We start from the raw sequence: 21,079 nt of genomic DNA on the forward strand, positions 1-21,079 counted from the left end.
AAAAGTTTCTGTATCACAGGCACTGTATTGCACATGGAGGACTCAAATTCCCTGATATCCACTGGCAGGATAAGACAGAAATGTAAGCTCTTAAGCATGTCAGGGATAACTTCTTATTATAAGTACTGGATAGATCAACAGGGTGATGCACAACTGGATCTGCTCTTTATTGTCAAGAACGGCTTAGGTATCAGATCATCAGTGGCAGCCTTGGGTGTACTGGCTGTGAAATAGATGCTAAGTTCATGATGGGAATGAGGAAGGAGTAGCAGAGTACAGATTCTGGAATTCAGTAGAGCAGATTTCAGGTTTGCTGAAGGATCTGGTCAATCAAATTCTACAGAAGACAACTCTGGAGGGTGAAGGAGCTCTGGAGATCTGGCAGGTGCGTGAGAACAACCTCCTCCAAATGCAAAGGTGATTCATCCCAATACTCAGACTTAGAAAAATAGATTTACTGGGAGACTGGCAAGGCTGAACAGGAAACTCATGACTAGCTCCAGGGCAATAAGTCAGTTGGAAATGGGGGCATTATAAAAAAGAATTTTGAACATGGAGGATAATGTAGTGAGAACCAGAACTTGTCTAGAGATGACACTTGGAAGAGACATCACAGGCAGTGCAGAGTGCTTTGACCACTGCTTTGGCAGTAGAAGGCTTAACAAGGAAAATACAGATCTATTGATGAAAAAACAAATTACACAGTGTCAGCAGATACTGTCTTCATTGCCTTCACTAACTCTCTAGCTTTACCTAGCAAAAGCATTCAAGGAGAATCCTCAGCATTGAGGACTGAGTTAAGGAGTGCTTCAAGAATCTGACCAATACAAGTCCATGGGACCAGATGGGTTGCATCCAGTTATGCCAGGGGAACTTGCTGATGCAAGCGTGGTGTTCCTTTGCAGCAGATGTAAAAAGTGGAAATCGGGGAGGCCTCTGACACTGGAGAAAGGCAAATGCACCCACCTTCAAAAAAAGCCAGTCAGCCTTATTTCAATCTGAGGAACACCATGGGACAGATCTTTTGGAAGTGCTGGCTATATGAAGATGATTTGGAATAGCCAGGGTGGATATTTGCAAGAGCAAATCATCCTTTACAAACCTGGCTGCCTTCTCTAAGAAAATAATTTGCTTGGTGGCCAAGATGACATTTGCTTCATCTTCAACTTTAACAATTCTTTCATCTGTGTCCCATAATATCCTTTCCCAGTTGGGATGCTGTGATATATTTTTAATAAAAAAGGTAAGATTGAATGATCTGGCTTAGAGAATAGTGGTTAATGAGTTGTATGCTACCTGGAAAGTGACTAACAAGCAGGAACTGCAGGGGTGTGTCATGGGAACTGTGTTGTTCAGTATCTGAAGCAGAAGTGTGGCAGTGGCGCAGAGATACCAAATTGATGGAAACTCCTTGGTATTGCCAGTCAGAGCAGGCTGGAAGAATGGGCAGACAGAAGCCTCATAAAAATTAGCATGGATAAGTGAAGAGTTTTCTTGCATGGAAGGCAGTTTCTTGGAGCAACGCTGACTGGGAAGTAGCTCTGAAGGACCTGTGGGTCTTGGTAGACAGCAAGCTAAACATGAAACAGCCGGATATTGTAAAGACTCAGTATTTGTGCTGTATGAAAAGGAGTGTGATCACAAGACCAGGAGAAGTTACTTATTTCCCATTACTGAGCATATTAAACTGCATAAAGAATACTAGACTCCCCCCAAAAAAACTTCACACATGCCTTTTTGCCTCAACACATGAAAGATGAAAGAACTAGAGTTAAATCAACAAAAGGCTTCTGAGATGGTTCAGGGAGCACAGTGGTACACAAGGCAGGCCGACCAGAGGTGATGGGCATAAATTGAAGAAAAAGAGGCAGATAAAATTGGATCTTTGGATTGCATACAGTATTTTAACTCACTAGTTTATTGTTATGTGTTAAAGCTTTGACTGCTTTAATCAAAAAAAAAGTGAGTAAGCACTAAATGTTAAATGCTGTTATGTTTTGGTCTTCATAACCATTTCACAATTGCCATGAGACAAAAGTATCTTCTGAAGGTAAAGAATGGGTTGACTTGAGGTTTTTGTTTGTTTGTTTTCCCAGAACATAAACGATACCTTCAGTATTTGTAACACTACCCCTTCTCTAATAAACCTGGAGATTTGTAACCACAGTCTCTTGACTTATTTTCTAGGGGGGATTTTTGTTAAGGTGTTTTGAAGTTTAGTTTGTTCCCACTGAGGAAGCTAATTCCAGAGAGAATAAAACAGACCTAAGTGCAAAAATGCAGAATGTGGAAAAGAGACGCAATTGGTAGTGAGCACAATTTTATGAAAAGCATTCTGGAAATGAGTAGTGCTGAAATACATTTAAGAGAATCACTGAAAATGGAAAGGAGCTTTTGGGATTGCTCAGGAAGCATCAGCTAGACCAGATTACTTGAGACTATCTCAAATTGGGTTTTGAGTATCTTTATGGATGCAGACTCAACAAAACTCCCTGGACAATTGCTGTACACGAGTATTTTATGTGGACAGAGAGAATTTCATGTGTTTTCTGTGACAGTTATATACCTTGCCAGTATATACCTATATACCTATGTCCTGGCAGTAGGCACCAGTGAGAGGAGGCTGGCTCCCTGTTTATTCACATGGACAAGAGCATCCCACACATGAACCTTCTCTTCTCCAGGCTAAACACTCTGATACCATAGAATCGGTGTTGGAAGGGACTTCGGGAGATCATCGGGTCCAACCTCCCTGCCAAAGCAGCTCCCCAGCTCATATTGCACAGATAGGCGTCCAGATAGGTCTTGAATATCTCCAGAGAAGGAGACTCCACCACCTCCCTGGGCTGCCTGTCCCAGGGCTCTGTCACCCTCACTGGGAAAAAGTTCTTCCGCATGTTGGTGCGGAACTTCCTGTGCTCCAACTTGCAGCCATATCCCCTTGTCTTGTCTCCACAGAGCACTGAAAGGGACTGGCCATTTCCCCCTGCATCCCATACTTAAGATATTTATAAACATTAATAAGGTCCCCCCTTAGTCTTCTTTTCTCTAGGCTGAACAGTCCCAGGTCATTCAGCCTTTCCTCATAGGGGAGATGTTCCAGCCCCTTAATCATCTTTGTAGCACTTCTCTGGACTCTCTCCAGAAGATCCCTGTCTTTTTTATCCCAGTGAGCCCAGAACTGGACACAATACTCCAGGTGGGGCCTGACTAGGGCAGAGTAGAGGGGGAGGATCACCTCTTTCAACCTTCTGGTCACACTCCTCCTGCACCCCAGGATCCCACTGGCTCTCTTAACCACCAGGGGACACTGCTGGCTCATGGCCAACCTGCCATCTACCAGGACCTCCAGGTCCTTCTCCACAGAGAACATATCAAACATGTTCAGTTCATTAATCATTTTTGTGGCCCTTTTCTGGAACCACTCCTGTAGGCCCAATTCTGTCTTAATAGGGGGAGCCCAGACCTGGCCTCACCAGTGCTGATTAGCAAGGAACGTTCACCTTCAGCAGCTGCCTGCTGGCAGTGCTCTCCTTACTGCATTCTAGGAGGCTGTTGATCTTCCTTGCTTACTAGGGCATATTGCTGGTTTATAGTCAGCTTGTTCATGAGCTCCCCATGCCTTTTCTCTACGGATCTGCTCTCCAGCCACTTGGCACTCAGCATGTACTGGTTCATGGGGTACTACTCAATGTGCAGGACTTCCTGTTTCTCTTTGTTGAGCATTCATCTGTTAACTCTCCAGGTCAGAGTGCATCTAGTACATTGGTGACTATACCTTGTTTTCCATCATCTGCGAACTTGCTGAAAGTTCACTCTGTTCCCGTCATTCAAGTTATTAGTGTGGGTGTTAAACAGAGCCAGGTCCAGGATCAGCCCTTGGGGTGCTGTTGACTTGCCTCCAACTGGACTTTGTGCCATTGGTCACTGTCCTGTGGATTCAGCCAGTTTTCAGTCCTTCCTGTGCACTTATCTGTCAGCTAGTATGCAAGGATGTTATGGTTGAACATGAATAACATCTCCTGCTCACTTTTCATCTTCCAAGCAAGTCACCTCACTGTAAAAGACTGTCAGGGTGGTTAAGCATAATCTCTACTTTGTAAGTTCATGCTCACAATTCCCGATAACTTTATTGTCCTCATATCTGGAAATTATTTCCAGGTTTATTTTCTCCATCAGTTTCCCATTGATTGAGGTGAAACTGACCAGACATGTCAGCAATCCCTTTCTTGAAGATGGGAGTGACATTTGTTCTCTTGAAGTTCTCAAGAACTCACTATAACCTTTAAAAATTAGTAGCCTTGTGCAGATGTCAGGCAGGTCCATAGCATTCATGTATACAAGCTGCATCACCCCGTAGACTTAGATATGTCCAGTTTAAGTGCTCTGTCATCTCACCCTCTTTCACTGAGGCTTTCTTCCTTGTTCCAGACATTCCTTTTGGTCTTGTGACTGGGATTCCTGAACAGGTAAAACAATTTGCTGAGTAGCTTGGCATTTTCTGGTTTGTTGTGTTTTTTGTTATCAGGGGCCCTGCCATGTTTAGCAGCAGGCCCACGTTTTCTTTAGTTTTCCTTTCCTGTTAAAACAGTTGCAGAATCACTCCCTGTTGCCATTCATGTCTCTTGCCAGGTTAAAATCAGGGTAGACCTTGGCTATCCCAACCCTATGCCTACACAACTGAATAGAAACTCCATAGTCTCATATGGGTCAGCTGTACCTGCTTCCACTTCTTAAACCCTTCCTTAAACCCTAAGGATCCTGAACTCCATCATATCAACATCATTGCAGTCAATTGCCTGGACTTTTAATGTCTCATGTTCCAGTTCCTCCTAGTTTTCAAGTATTTGGTCTAGCAGTGCACCTGGCCTTGATCACCTGTGTCAGAAAGTTGTTACTGCTATGGAAATCTAGGTTGGTTGTGTTCTGCCCTATGGTCATTGCAGCAGACATCAGGGTTCTTCAAATTTCCTGTGATTTGTCTGAAGAGAATTGGGAAATACAAGGAATTAAGACATTCCAAAATGAGTGACTCCTATCTAAATGCCAAATTAATTAGGACTTTTCTCTCCGTAGACCCCTATGTACTCTCTGACTTTCAGAAAATCTTGGTGAGATAAGATTCATAATGTTCTGAGCAAGAGCATCCCTGGCTGCCAAACTTTTTCATTCAAGTAGTGTGGTCATGTATTTTCCAGCTGTCATAATCCGTTCATTACTTTTTAGGCTAGAAATGTGGCTTTGGCTTTGTCTGTGAGCAGTTCTCTCAACTGCTCAAATCAAGAGTATTTGTCTTTGGTTCAGTGTGAACCATTCTACGTGAAATGTCTTAGTGTCTTTGTATTTAATATTTTATGGTGGATACCTTAAGATTTTTTTTTGTTTTGTTTGTTTATTTGTTTTGGTTGGTTTTTTATTGGGTTGGGTGGGGTTTTATTTCTTGGCTTTGAAACACTTAAAATTTTATTTATTCACTTAGTATTATTTTTATTCTATTTACCAACTTCAGTGTTTTCAAGCCTTTTCTCTTGCTGTGCTTTGTTTTCTGGAAGGCCTTTCTATCCTGGCAGTATCCCTGTGAGTTTTTTTTTGCGAAGGGAGGTGCTTCAGTTTTAGCATTTTTTTTTAATTAAGGTTTTCTCTTAATCCCTGTAACTTTATCTAAACTCATGATGAGTATGCATGCTGTATCTACTTTCAGAATTACAACATAAAATCTGGATGAAAGCTTTTAATCTAGTAAGAACAACGGGCTTGTAGCTTTGCTCCTCCTAGTGTGAAAGAGCTTATTTAGTAGTGCAGATCCCATGGATGATGTGTTGAGCAGACTCCCTGTGTTGTTCCAAATCTTGCAATTCAATCTAGAAATACACAGAGAAGTGAACTGAGCTTAGGCCATACCCTGTGATGACAAGCACAGCTCCTGTGGCTTTGTTTATTATGTAAGAAGCCACTGGGGTTCCATCTTTGTGGGCCTTTGATTGGTTCTTTATGCCCAGTTCTTTATGAATGTTCAGCCAAGCAGCTGCTAACATCTGCATGTTTGAACCTGGGTTTGGAAACTCTGGGTGCCCATTTAGCATTGTGATTGTGCCAGACACAAACTTAATCGTGTTGGAGAAGAGCGTTGCTGTAGTAATGGCGGACCGTTGGAACCAGTGACTGTCCTGCAGGACCATGGACAGGGCCGCAGGGAGGCGGCCTGCTGGCCTGTGCTGATCTTAGCTGCTGGGTGGGTGTGATCCACCTCCCTTCCCTGCCTTTTACTCTCAGTGGATTTTGTGGCATAGGGCAGAGGCTTGCTCCTGAGCAGCTGTGGTAAACAGATTATTAGGACCTGTCAGGGGGACTTGATGCTCTCTCAGGATGGTACTTTTCCCTTTCCCCAGGTACTAAGCTTACGCTTGCTTTTTAATATTCATTTCCTTTACAGATTGCAGGCTTATGGAAAGAAGGATAAGCCCTGCAACCAAACCTTGAAGTATAGTACATTCTTTTGTGACTATTCTGTGATTCTATGAAATGCATCAAGCATTATGCCCATTACTAAGATTAGATAATTTAATATTCTGGCTGGCTTGTCTGTGTATCCCCAATGTGAATATGTAGGTTTGCTCTCTGTCTGCGTGTTGTGTGTATTTTGGAGGTTTTTTGTTTGTTTTGAAAAGCATTAACAATTCATATTAGATGATGATTTTTTTAAATAGTAAGATCTTTGATGTGTCCTAGAAAATAAGTGTTGTTTTTGTTAAGTTTTTGGAGGGGTTTTGTGTGGGGTATGTGTGTGTTAAATCTTAGTGCTGTATGTAGAATCATAGAATAGTCTGTGTTGGAAGGGACCTGCCATGGTCAGGGACACCCTCCACTAGACCAGATCACATGATGTCCAACCTGGCCTTGAACATTGCCAGCAAGGAGGCATCCACAGCTTCTCTGGGCAACTTGTTCTAGTGTTTCACCATGCTCATAGTAAATCCTTTCTTCCTAATATCTAATCTAAACCTGCCTTCCAGCTGAGGTCATTACCCCTCATCCTATCACTCCCTGCCCTTGTAAACAGTCCCTCTCCAGCTTTCCTTTAGTCTCTGTTTAGGTATTTGAATCTATAAGATCTCCCCAGAACCTTCTCTTCTCCAGGCTGAACAAACCCAACTCTCAGCCTGTCTTCATAGGAGAGGTGCTTCAGTACTCTGATCATCTTCACGGCCCTCTGGACTCTTTCCAACAGCTCCACGTTCTTCTTAGGTTTGAGTAATAAAGTTTCAAATAGTTGTAAAGTTGGATTGTGTCTTTGTCATTATAGTAATGTATGTATTAAAAATTTTAAAAGTTGAATTAAAAGCCCAACTAATTTGTATTTTCATGATGAAACCAGTGGGTGTGAAATATTCTGAAAAAAATCTTGAAAATGCTCTTTTGTGCTTGCATACAATACAAAATAAAAGAACTTTTATGTAATTAAATGCAACCTAGAAAATTTTGCTCAAATTGTAATATACTGTCTTCATGTGGGAAATCTTGCCAGTTACCTTTAAAAGAAGCCTATTAAGAATCAAATCTGCAGTGATGTTTGATTGCCATGTTTTAGCCTCTGTTTAATTCAGTGTAGATAACGTGTATTTGCGGTTTGTTGAAAGTACAGTTCAGCCCAGGTTGTAGCTGATGATTAAATGTAAAACAACCAGTAGAGATTTTCATATTCTAACATTTAATGTTAGATTGAGGTCTCTTCCATCTAATATATTTTGAAACATGCATGCTGTTACACATACTTACCTCAATTTCAAAACACCCTTTTGGGTGATGATGAATGATGATATTTAAGGGAACGTCACAACAGAGTTCTGTTTTTCAAGAGTAGATTTCTGTACAGGTTGTTACAACAGTACATATTTAATTCTCTAGCCTCATGATTTTAACACATTTGTAACATTTTGATAGTAAAAGTTGATAATTGTTCCTGAGCTTTGTTCAGGAACACAGTTTCTCTTGTTTCAAAGGCAAAGTCAGTCCTCACTTTAAAAAGTGTGTATTGAATCAGGATAGAAATTTATGCAGCTGTTAAATGAGAAAGCACAGAGTGTAAAGACGCCATGAAATGCTGTTGATGTCAGTGTCATTGGCTAAATTGTTTCTAATGGGATGATAGTAATAGTTCTAATGAGCAATTTGAGTGGTAATATTGAAAAGATGGTTGGCGTATTTCTGATGAAGTTATCCACCTGTTTGTTGTTGATGTGGGAGAAAATAGACGAGCTGCTGGCTGGAAGCACTGCAAAAGCAGAACAGACTGATGGATCATAAATGGGATGTCAACAAAGCAGTGCATATGAAAAGAGATACTGACAGTGGTAGTAAATTTGGTCCTGTTTTGATTTTTGTATTGTTTGTTAACTAAATATATACATTTTGAGAATATAGCAATCATCACATTCTTTTAGCTTTTATTCTGTTTGTGGCTGTTTCTCTGCTGACCTGGACAATACCCTTTGACAGCTGCAGTACAAGCTGGCAAATGAGCTAGTTGTCTGAGCTAAACATGACTTCGTGTGAGTAACGTTTTGCGCTTCGGAGGCATAAAGATAAATTGCTATTAGACTCTTTACCTTTTAATTATTTGTGTGAACATAATATTTATGTGTGGGTTTTTTAATAGTAAATTTTTCCTTGTTTTAAATCAGCATTGTATTTTGACTCAGTGTGCGTTGAAATATTTTTCTTCTAATTTCAGTGTGGTAAAGTGATAAACCCAGAAAATTCCAGACAGGGTTCTGACAGTTGTAACTGAATGTCTAGAGTTTTCAGTGTGGTAATTGTCGTGTAGCGGCTTCTATTTTCTTGAAAGTTGACCTTTGAAATATCCAGGATAATGCCGACTTGTCATAATTCTAGTCAGCTATGGTTATGTATGTCCAGAGTATTTTGCAACTGAAGGTTTAAAAAAATTTAGGAAATGAATAAAACCCCCAGATATGAGAAGGTTCGGTTAAATATTTCTCTCTGGCTATGGCTAAATTCTCTGAAAGCAAAGCTTGTATTAGAAGCTGTGTTGTACTGAAAGGTCTTGCTCTGGTTTGGGATTTAATTTCTTTAAAGCATTTATGATACTTGCGTGAAATAAAAATGCAGTCCCATTCACTAGGTATAACATATAATTAAGTATTTTTTTAAAATAATATATGGAATGGCAAGGTGAATAAATAAAGGTGATATATCTTGTGTACATTTGCTTGAATAATATAACCACAAGTTTACTAGATAACCCTAATTTTTAAGATAAATGATGTGTAGCCTGATCATTAGTAAAGCTATTGCAGTTTAATGTGACAGAAGAGTTAATATTTGACGAGCAACTGGCTGAGCAGAGATTTTTAGCTTTGGTAAGTCTTAAAACCATTTATTGTTGGCCATCATTTGTCACAGTGGAAGTTGATCTTCCTCTCTAGTTCCGGATATGGAGCTGTGGCATATGTTGGAACATACCAGCTTTGTAAAGTTATTTGATAGTATTTGCTTGCTCCTTATGTAGCTCATAGCAGAAAATAAAATGTTTTCTCTGGTTCAAATACTGGCTATCAGTTAGGAGAAACATAGTCTGAAAGTTACTTTCTAAATATCTTTATCCCAAAGGAGAAATACAGGAGATACCCAAAAGACAAGGAATGTCTACCATGACTAAATATGTGGTACAGAAATTATGAATTCCATGTGTTTTATCAACTCCATCCACATATGGAATGCTACTGCTTATGTCAGTAAGATTGTTGTACTATGAGGAGAAAAGCATGCGTTTACCAATTATCTCCACACAACTTTTTTGAGAGTTCTGTGGTTTTGAGTATTAATCAGAGGAATTGTTTTATTTAAGTAGTTATGTATAAAAACCATGTTGCAGTTAACCCCTTTAAGGTTGAGATAATATACACATGACTTTTTGTAATGAAGTTGATTAAACATCCATGCTTCTGCACACTTCACAAAACGTTTTTGCTGTGGTGCCTTTTGTTAACACTAAAATCACTGAACCAACTTATTTACCAGGAGTTTACTCCTAATAAATATTCTACTTCAGGTTTAACTTGTTTCCCAAAGACATGGGTAGTAGTAAAGCAAGTGTCTAGATTTCTGAACACAACTTTATGATGTTTTGCCATCTTTCTTCTTGTCTAAAGAATGTATGCAAGCACTATGCGATGAAAAACCTTTAAAAAAGGTTTCTAAATTTCTGGAGAAAATGCAGAAAGAGGAGGATATCCCTAGATACAATTTTCTTCGTAAAAGAGATATGGAATATTTAGTCTACACACGTGGAAGATTTGAAAGATACAAAATTGGGGGAAAGTGCACTCTGCAAATACGCTGAAATTTGTCTGAAGTGTACTGGAATTTGAGACCATCCCATAGCATGGCTAAAGTCATGTTTGTAGCTGCTGCATCCTTTGTCATTATTTATTGACAAGATTTTAACTCAGTTAATAAATTATGTTTCAGGTTTTTTGTGGATGCCCATGTAGTTGTATGCTTATTATTATCCAAGACATTATTCAACTTCTATGACTGTTTTGACTTTTCCATATGGAGACATACATGTATATAAACCAATGCACGTCATTTTTTAATATGAACATAAACTTTCACATTGCTTAGGTGAAAGAAGACCTAATTCTGCATTTTTGTTTTAAAATACATTTAGCACTTTGAGTTGTGCCACAAATAAGCCCTAAAGGAATCAAGTTGTATAGGCAGGCGAGCAGTGGTATAGGTAAGGAAGGTCTTAACATAATTACATTTATAGCAGTAGTGTCAGGAGATTTGTTTAATTTTGTCTTTAACTTTAATCTTGATCCAACAAAATGTATAGGGCAGTTAAGACTCTCTTGAGGTACAGAAGATAAAGCAGGGAAGCCATGAGGCTTTGAAAATTGAGTCTGTATTTGTTCATTAGGTTTTTCTGCCATGATACGTTTACAGTCTTGCCCTTCCTGTATTTGAATGTATAGTGGCTTTATCACTGTGAATGAGTGGGCATATGGTATAGATAATTAAGTGCCTTTGCGGGCTACTGCAGAAGAGAGAAGTTTCCACTCTCACCTACTCTGCAGAGGTGTATTGGCACCCACAGTTCTTTTAGTGGAATAGTCATTCTTGGAGGTCATCTTCCCTGTTTCAGGAGCAATTTTCTAGTTAAATAGTTCACTTTAAACTAACTCTGGAAATTGTGCCTTAAGTACAGCTGCAGATTTGGTAACAGCACAGACAGGAGGTATCTCTGTATCCTTATGTTGTCAGAGGCGCACTTGGTCATAGCAGAAGCTGACATCCAGCATTACAGGACCATGCAGCCTCATTCAGACTGAGGTGCAGAAAATCAGACTTGCTGTGAATAGAAACCTGAATAAATCTGAGGTGTGTCACCCACAGTGGCCAGAACTGCTGTTATGTAATGCTCTGTTGAGTGCAAATAGAGATTATCTTAAAAGCATGGTTTTTCTGGTCAGGAAAACAGTCTCTTTAATAGATGTGTTTGCATTGATGTAGTGTTTGTGTGTGCTGTTGCAGTATCACAAATTTTTGAAATTCACTAACTTTTACTGCTTATCCATGTGTCCAACAATGGGGAATGTTTTCGTTCCAAAAACTGCAAGGAAAACAAAGGATTAAAATAAATACAGATGCCGAAGTAAACCATTCTTGATACACTTACAAGACAACTGTAGTGAATCAAGACATTTTCAGAGTCCTCTCAACACCAGTTCCATGTAGATGTAAATACTGTGGTGTTCAGGGCCACCAGGAAGTGTTGCCTGTGGTTTTTTTTCCCTGGGTTAGTTTTTTTTTCTCCCCTAATCAGTCAGCATATGGCAGCATCCAAGAGCTAGTCATCCAAATGGAAGTGGTGGGAGCAGACAAGGAGGTAGACCAGACGGCAGCGGATCCCAGACTAAAGCCTGCTCTTTCTGGAGGTGTTCTGTTACTGTGGGTATTGTTGTTTAATATGGACCTAATATCTTGTTTCCCTACCTGTCTACAGCTTGCTTTAGTTTTGCAGCCTCAGCCTTTTTATGGGGATATGTCACCTGGCTGAATTTCCTTAAAAGGATTTTTCAAGTCACCTCTGTGATTGGTTCTTACAGTGTAAGGGTGTAGCCTCTCTACACTCTAAACATTTGAAAGAAACATTTGGTTTTCATTTACTGATGGTCTTCACCTGGAACATAGTTTCCAATGTGGCAATATTTAATCGTTGTGTGTACAGACATTCATTCTCATTATTTCCCTGCTTCTCAGGAGACACTTGTAATGGTGCAGTGTGCTTCAGCTTTGCTTAGGAGAGTTTTGGACAACCTCCTTCAAATACTGAACTGTAACCAATACAATAGTTTGAGGTTTTTTCATTCACGGTAAACGCTTTAAAAAAGTGTGTAACCTTCACTCTTTCCTAACTTGGAATTAGCCTGACTGTGTGCTGCTACTTCTCTGTTATGTCTAGCACATCTGATGTTTATGTAGGAAAGAAGAAAAAAAAACCACTGTATTTCTGTGTTACGGGAAGTTCACTGGATATTTTAACTACATTGCAGTAATGGTAAAATGTTAAGCTTCATAATTCTCACTATAGTATTTCTGGTGTGTATTCATTTAGATGCTCGTGTAGTTTCAGATTTTAAAGTGTTTTTCCAGAATCAAAACAGGGCAGTACAACAGAATTAGATTAACTTTTGAAGAGTTCATAAAACCCAAATCTCCTTCACAGATTTTCTTTTTAATGTTTGGGTCTCATTCTGCAAGAAACAAAGCTCTCCAGCTAGTAAATTTATTTTACCTTGTGTCAAACTGCTAAACTGAAATCACTAATGACATGTGGTGCCATTTTATCAGTGAGAATAGGTTCAGTAGTTAATACCTCCAATTCGGGTTTTACTGAAAATTCCTGCTAAGCTCTAGATGAGGCATTAAATTGAAAATGGTAGCAGAATGGGCTGTTGAAGAAGACAGAAGATCATCCTGAGGAGGAAAGCGTTTTAAAGATGTTGGTTGACGTTAGCAGGACTGCTCATAGTAAATAATTCAGTATTGTCCGTGTCTGCTGTAGTGGGGTTTAGGTGTCCAAAACATGTAGGATTGCAGAAAGGCTTGTGAAGCTTTCTATTGCTTTTCTTATTCTGTGGGTTCTATGTAACATCTGTTATTGCACCTTGTAAGTCATGGTTATGGTTCATGGTTATGGTTCACTTCTCATATGATGCTTTTGTAATGACATGGTGTATTTGAGAGGGTATGATTTCATCGGGACTGCTGTGTTCAGCCAAAACCCCTCAGGTTTTGAGGTTTTAGAAAATTACTGGCTCTCAGAAAGGGCACTCTGTGCTGTCAGGTAGTCTGAGGGTAACGGAGAAGTCTTTTCTTTAAGGGAGTTTTAAATACGTGTTTTGGTTTTCTTAGAAGGTACAGTACTAGACTGAATTTTCTATGTAATTTGGAATAAAATATTCTATCAGTGATTAAGGTACTAGTTAGCTTTATCTCATTGCTTAGGTTTCACAAAGCACAGAATCTAGGTCTGAGAAACGAAGTTGAATGTACTTTTTTATTCTTTTTGTTTTTCAGAGGCCCAGAAGACACAATAAATGATTGTAAAATCCTTTTTATAGAGGAAATGTACAAGATTGAAAAGCCAGGAGCCTATCCACTGACATTTGGGGATGGAGATTTCAAAAGTATGCTTTTTTAAAAATTATTTGAATAGAAGTACAAATTTAATGATGTTTCTTTTAAAAAAAAAAAGTAAGGATCAGTATACAGAGGTAATAATAGTTGGTTTGTGTTTTCAGAAAGTAATAAAATATAATCCTTTCTAGATTTCTGTTCTAAAAATGTATTTACTGTCAGGTGGCTCAGTTAACATATTCCAAAACTGGTAAGCTCTTAGAGAAACACCTGATAATGTTCTAAATGAACTGTGCAGAATTAATTCATAGTCTCAATTAAGTTCATGGACGGGTGTGCAGGTCAGCAAAACTGCTTTTGCCACTGACATGTTATTTAAACTTTTAATAAACTAATAAAAGCCAAAGACAGTGAATCAGTCTGTAACGATGATTTCAACCCTCTTATTATGTCAGAATTAAAAGAAAAGATTAGGAACTTCGTGCCAAGGCTGTTTATACCATGAAATAAAAGGCGTAATTAATGGTTGGATTTTTATTTCACACTGCATGACCTTCTAAGAAATAACTATGCCGTAACTTCTCATCCTCCACACAGCCACTGGAAGGAATTAGTCCCAGCTTTTCTAACAAGTAGTGTGAAATTTTATCCTAAATTTAATATTTGGAGTATGAGAAATTAAAAAATCTACAGATCACAGGATCATAGAATGGTAGGGGTTGGAAGAGACCTCTGGAGACCAACTAGAGCAGGCTATACAGGGTTGTGTCCAGGTGGGTTTTCAACTCTCCAGAGGAGGAGATACTGCTTTGCATTTACATACAAACCTATTTTTGTAAGTCTGATTGTTTATGAAACTTTTTAAAGGTCTTAAAAAATAATTACTGTCCATTTAATTCTTCTCTGAATGTCTGTAAAGATTTGCACCCCTCTTATGTTTTATTTCGTTTCGTTCCTGGTAGCATTTTTATTCATTTCAGGAGATTGTTCACGAACATTTGTAAATAAAAGCAACACAGAAATACAATCTTTGTAAACCTAACACTGGAAACATAATTGATCTGGCAGTGTCGTCTTACTTATTGTTTTGAACTGCTCTTTTTTCTTGAGGCCAACTTTCTCACTATTCTGCCCTTTTCATTTCTGTTCCTATGATTGCGATTTTTTGGTCAGCTCTCTTGTTTTTGTTCACATATGCACAGTGCACATCAGTTGAGCTGTCTGCAATAGGCGTTACACCGATTACCTCTGGACTGTGTTTACATCCCTATTTGTACTTTGATTTAAAATTTTAAAATATATACATGTATATGTATAAACACGTACAGAGATTGCATGCAATGAAAAGCTGCAAATATTTCTTACAGTAACAGCAAGTGATATTCAAAATTTAATTTGTTTTAAATATTCTATTGGATTGTTGTAAGCAGAATCAGAAAATGACAAATTATATTTTCGACTGTATTAAGCTACTGCCCATGTCCTTTCCAAAAGATGGAATGACTGTTTTGAAAATAGTCTTTAGCTGGTAAACCATGTTGCCTACCTCTGCAGAAAAAATATTTGTTCCTTGAGGTGGCCATATTTTAGTTGGGATTTAGACAGAAGTATGTGAGTATAAATTTAGCAGTTGTGGTTAAAAATAAGGTAATTGTTTAATGGAAATCTAAATTCTGCAGCCCAGGAAAAGAGTAGAGTAAACCTACTAGAAAATGCTATTAGAAAAATTAGAAAATGAAGCAGCAACATAATTGTAAATATGTTTCAAACATTTCTGTATTTTTAAATATATTAAATAGCTATTTATATTTATTTAAATGGAAATAAGACATAGATGTCAACATCTGTTACTTTCATCATAATCTAAATTTGTGCAATGAACATGAGATGACTTTTCCTGCAAAGGAAGAGAATATGAAATGATGTGTGCAGCTAAACTCTACAGCATGGTAGGGGTGTCTTCCTGTGACCGATGTACAGATGTAATCACTACATTTGACTTATGATGTGATTAAAGCAGAAATGTGAGAAATTAAAGTCATGTAATGAAAATGACAATTTGTATTTTGTTTGCATATTGGAGAAAATTTAAAATTCTGGATGTTTTTTAATTGAACTAAAATATGTAAATTTTTTTCATCTTAAAAAAATTACTGACCTTTGACCTAAAAACCTGTTCTTTAACCAAAACCAGTAAATTGCATAGGCTTAAACAACCTGTGGTGGTAAGAGATAAAGTAGTTTCTTTTTGCTTGGTATTTATTGGATGAGGTAGACTTGTGAGATTCTCTAGGGAGTTCTCAGTCACGATTTTAAATTTTTTAGCAGTTTGACTGGAATTGGTGTTGACACCTTAGGCAGACCATGAGTTTTCCTTAGGCATTCTGGAAAATCCACCAGAGTTGTTCATTAGCACTCTCACAATGTTTCCTTTCTCTTCAAATGACCCACATTGTCTAGGCCAGACTTTGGTAAAAGAGATTTTTGCTTTCCTTTTAACTGAACTTCTGCCCTTGAGGTTTTGTAAAATAACCACTGCTTCTAGCCTCACTTTGCTCCTCATGTTTTCTAGCCAATACCTATCACTAGACCTTCTATCTGTAGCTGATAACTTTCCCTCTTAAGTAATTCTTCTTTTATGTTCTTCAGCTTTTGTTTTTTCTGTGTCAGAGAAAAAAAATCTTCCTCTGTTACAGTGCTTGTTGTCATAAAATGGCTTTATTTGGAAGGGACTTTTAAAGGTCGCCTAGTCCAATACCTCCTAATGTGGGCAGGGGCATCTTTCACTAAATCAGGTTCCTCAGAGTCACATCCAACACCTGAACACTTCCAGGGATGGGTCATCCACAACCTCTTTGGGCAACCTGTTCCAGTGCCTCATCACCCTCATCAAAATATGTCTTCCTAACCTAGTCTGAATCTACCCTTAAAAGAGGGTTTAAAACCATTATCCCTTGTCCTATTGCTGCTGGTCCTGGTAAAAAGTCTTTCTCATAAGCTCTTGTTAGGCACTGAAGGGCTGCTATAAGGTCTTCCTGGAGCCTTCTCTTCTCCAGGCTGAACAATCCCAACACTCTCAGCCTGTCTTTGTAGGAGAGGGGCTGCAGCCCTCTGATCATTTTTGTGGCCCTCCTCTGGGCCTGCTCTAACAGGTCCGTGTCTTTCTCTTAGTGGGGATCCCAGACCTGAACACAGTACTCCAGGTGGGGTCAGAGAGCAGAGTAGAGGGGAAAGTCACCTCCCTTGACCTGCTGGTCACGCTGCTTTTTATGCAGCCCAGGGTATGATTTGGTTTCTGAGCTGGAACTGGTGGGTTATATCCAATTTTTTTGTCCACTGGTACCCCAAATCCATTTCCACTGGCCTGCTCTCAATCCATTCAACCCTAGCCTGTATTGATACTGGGGACTGTCCTCTACAGGGCCTTGCACTTGGCCTTGTTGAAGTTCATGAGGTTCCTGTTGGCGCACTTCTCAAGCCTCTCAAAGCCCCACTGTGTGACATCCCTTCCCACTGGTGTATCAACTGCACTACTTATCTTTGGCATCTACAAACTTGTTGACGGTGAGATTGATCTCACTGTATTTGTGAAGGTATTACATAGTATTGGTCCCAGTATGGACTCTTGAGGGACACTGCTTGTTACCAGTTTCCACTTTGATATTGAGCCACTGGAGGGAGACCATCCATTCTTTGGATGCTGCCATCCAAACAAATCCTTATCCATCTAATAGTTCATCCACCACACCCATATCTCTCCAATTCAGCAGCAAGAAGGTTGTGGGGACCATATCAAAGACCTTATGGAAGTCCAGGCAGTCCATAGTTGTTCTCTTGTCCACTGGTGCAGTCAGTCCACTGTTAGTGAAGGTTACTTGATCAGTCAGGCACAGTTTGCCTTTGGTGAAGCTACACTGGCTATCCCTAGTCATGTCCCTCTCTTCCCTGATTCAAGATCACTTCATGAGCGTTGGTTCTGTGATCTTACTGGGTGCGGAGGTGAGGCTGACTGGTCAGTAACTCCCAGGGTCCTCCTTTCTACCCTTTTAATAAAACTGTGCAGTGTTCCCTTCCCTCCAGTCCCTGGGGCTTTCCCTGACACTGCCGTGACTTTTCAGATGTGGTGGAGAGCAGCTTGGCAACGCCATCAGCCAATTCCCTCAGGACTTCAGGTGCATCTCTCTGGGTCCCATGGAGCTGTGTATGTCCAGGTTCCTCAGTTGGTCTGGAGCCTGATCTTCTCTTACAGGAGGAGGGACTTCATTCTGCCAGTCCCTGCCTGTAAGTTCAGGAAGTTGAGAGATGAGGGAAGAGTGATTACCAGGGAACACTGAGCCAAAAAATATTGCTGCATACCTGGGCCTTCTCCATGTCAGTTTGCACCAGTGCTTCTGTCTCATTTATGGGGGAGGACAGGGAGATGGGGGAACGGGTACATCTTCCTAATTTTCCTTTTCTGACCAACATGTAGAAGCCATTCTTACTGTCTAGCTGTGCCTTAGCTTTCCTATTCCCATTCCTCCACCCCTGGGCAGCTTGTTCCCAGAGTACATGTGCCTGGTCCCACTGTGTGTACATTTCCTTCTCATGCTTCGGTTTCAGCAGAAGGTCCTTACTCAGCCATCCTGGTGTCCTGCACACCTTGTCTGCTTGCTTAACATGGGAGTTGAGGACTCTTATGTTTGAGGAAAAATGTCCTTAAAGAGCAGCCAGCTCTGTTCTGCTCCTTTGTCCCTGAGGGCAGTTTCCCAGGGGCTCCTGCCCAGTAATTCCTTAAACTACTAGAAGTTCAGTCTCTTAATATGCAGGGTCCTGACTTTAATCTTTGGCCTGTTTTCCTTGAGATTGTGGGTTCTGTAAGGGCTTGATCACTTCAGCCCAGGCTGCCACTGATCTTGACCTCCAATTAGTTTATGTTGGTAAGCCACAGATCCATTAGTGCTTCTCCTCTGGCTGGGCTGTCTATCACCTAGATTAAGTAATTATCTGTGATGGTCTCCAAGAGTCTCCTGGTTGCCTGCAGCTTGCTGTGCTGCTTTTTGCAGCAGATGTCAGGTGGCTGAAGTCCCCCAGCTGGACCAGAGACTGTGAGTGTGATGCTTCAAGCAGTTGAAGTCAGAATGCTTCATCAGCAGACTCACGTAAATCAGGTAGCCGGTAATAAGCACCATCCGTGAGTTCCCCTTTGTTGTCTTGGCCACTGAAGTTCACCCACACACAAGCTCTCGACCTGTTCATTGCTGTATTTCAAAGGCAGCTTTGTGCCATCAGTCCAGAAAGGCCAAATCATCCACCCCTCCTTCCCTGCCTGTCCCTCCTGAATAGTTTATAGCCATCCATTGTAGCTCTCTAGTTGTGAAATTCGTTCCACAAGGTTTCAGTGATAGAATTAGATTGTAGCTTTCCAGTTCTGCGGTCACTTCCAGGTCCTCCTGATCGTTATCCATACTGCATACATTGGTGTAGAGATATTTCAGTTGAGCTACAAACTGTATCACATTTTTTGAGTAAAGAGCTTTAAATACTTTGAGGCATTTTACAGGTTTTTCCCTGTTGGTTCTTCATATATGAACAGCCCCTGACTCTCTTTGTTGTTCAAAACTCAATCACCTTCCCCCTCTAAGTCTCGTTGTTCCACCTCTGAAGATAATATTCTTCAAGGTCCTCCAGAAAGACACTTAGCATTCTAATCCCCTTTTCTTACTTTCAGATTGGAGTTTCTTTCCACAGAGATTTCACACTGATCTGTGTGCATCAAATTTTCTGTCAAGTCTGTTCAGTTGGGATGGCAGTTTTTTTCTCATCAGGAAGTGCCTGGGATTTCTGCAAAACCTTAGTCATGCCTTTCCTTATCACTGCACTTAGGAAAAATGTCTTAAGTACCCAGAAGTCCTCTGGATACATCAGGGATCAACTTTGTCTTCCTATTCAAGAATCAAATAATATAACAAATATTTACTTTAATTGCTTATGTTAGCCAAGCAAACTAGCTGACAAGGAACTGTTAATCTTTACAGCTTCTAAAGGCAGCAGCTTAGAGTATGACTCATAGTAAAGAAAAATGAAAAATAAAGCTGAGAGAAGAAGGAAGCTTGTTCTTGAATATTGTTCTGTTACGCTAATCAGAGAAACCTGGGATAGTTCTTCATGTTTGGGATTTGACAATTTCTAGTCCCCCCAAAAAAATGTATCAAAAGGCAGCAGTCCTTTAGTATTAAAAAAATTTTGTGTTTTCCTTAGGGTTAAATCTTTCATGGGAACAGGCATTTTTTTCTTAAATATTACAATTTGTTGCTTCTCCTCTTCTTTTTTGTGTGATATTCTGTCTGCTTATCACCTGTGGAAGAATTTGAAGTTGGTGCTGCTTTGAAGGTCTATACCTGGGTTTTGGGCTTGGGGGAAGTTGTTTGCTTTTATTTTCATCCTGGGACTGCTCTTCGAATTCTTTATTAATGAACTTGTTTGTGACATCACGGACATACTTAGTAAGGTTTTGTCCCAGAGAATGAAAGTGTTATTTTTCGTATGACTAAAGACTTCTGAGTATTTTTGGCAAAGACCATGACAGGAATAAGGTGGTCTTTGTCACACTGTCCTTCTAAGTCAATCGCCATTCTGAGTTCAGAAGTTCCCCAGTTTGCCTATGTAAGCCTATGGGCTTACAAGGAAATTCATCCCAACTGCTGGTACTCCCATCTTTCTCAGTTTCTGAACATCTATAACCTGTGGGGTTTTTATCTTCCAGAATGGTACTCAAAAGAACATTTCTGGCCCATTCTAAAATTTAAGGAAAATGTTACCTCAGGTGTTTAAATTGTCCCTTTTCCTACTTCCAGCTCCGAACTCTCAGTCTTTTTAGTTTTCTTTGTCTTCTGTTTCAAAGCCAGTTACATCTTTGAGATAAAACATTCCAGCCAGAGAAATTTGGAAGTACTCAATTGTTGTATTAGACTAGTTTAAGATCAAATTCAGTTCCATGGCATTTCTAGATGACTTTTTCACAGAATATGCTATCTTTTTTTCTTTCGATGTTGAAAATCTTTGGGTTTTGATCAAGTCGTCTTCTGAAGTCTTCTCTCATTTCTCTGAACCGTCTACTTGTTTCAAACATCTCTCCTGTAAGTGTGAATTCTTCAACAGCTATTCAGTGTTTCTTCCCTCACCTCTTGCATGTCTAGTTCAGGCTATGAAAAGTTTTTTCTCCTTTATGAAAGCAACTTTTCCCTGACTGAGGAACCAATGCCAACAGTTTTGCTTCGTGGTGGGGTTTGTCAAACCAAATTTCCAAATGAACTGAAACAGAAAGTTAGTGTTTCTGTGTAAAAGGAACAGCTGGTGATTTGGGGTTGTTTGTGGTCTCAGACTACTAATTCTTCTGTTAAACTGTGAGTTTAAGGAGAACTGTTCCAAA

At 39.7% G+C, this 21,079-nt stretch overlaps 1 protein-coding gene across 1 annotated transcript in view; it reads left to right on the plus strand.

Moving 5' to 3' along the window:
• UHRF2 (ubiquitin like with PHD and ring finger domains 2) overlaps positions 1-21,079 on the plus strand; it is a gene marked incomplete at its 5' end in the record, with an annotated part of 95,142 nt that overhangs the window by 42,801 nt on the left and 31,262 nt on the right. The window contains one exon of the mRNA XM_084277872.1: positions 13,609-13,718. Within this exon, the coding sequence (XP_084133998.1) occupies positions 13,609-13,718 (110 nt within the window). The remainder of the gene's footprint in view (positions 1-13,608; positions 13,719-21,079) is intronic.

This window comes from Gallinula chloropus (assembly GCF_964237585.1).
Source record: "Gallinula chloropus genome assembly, chromosome: Z".
Classification (NCBI taxonomy): domain Eukaryota; kingdom Metazoa; phylum Chordata; class Aves; order Gruiformes; family Rallidae; genus Gallinula; species Gallinula chloropus.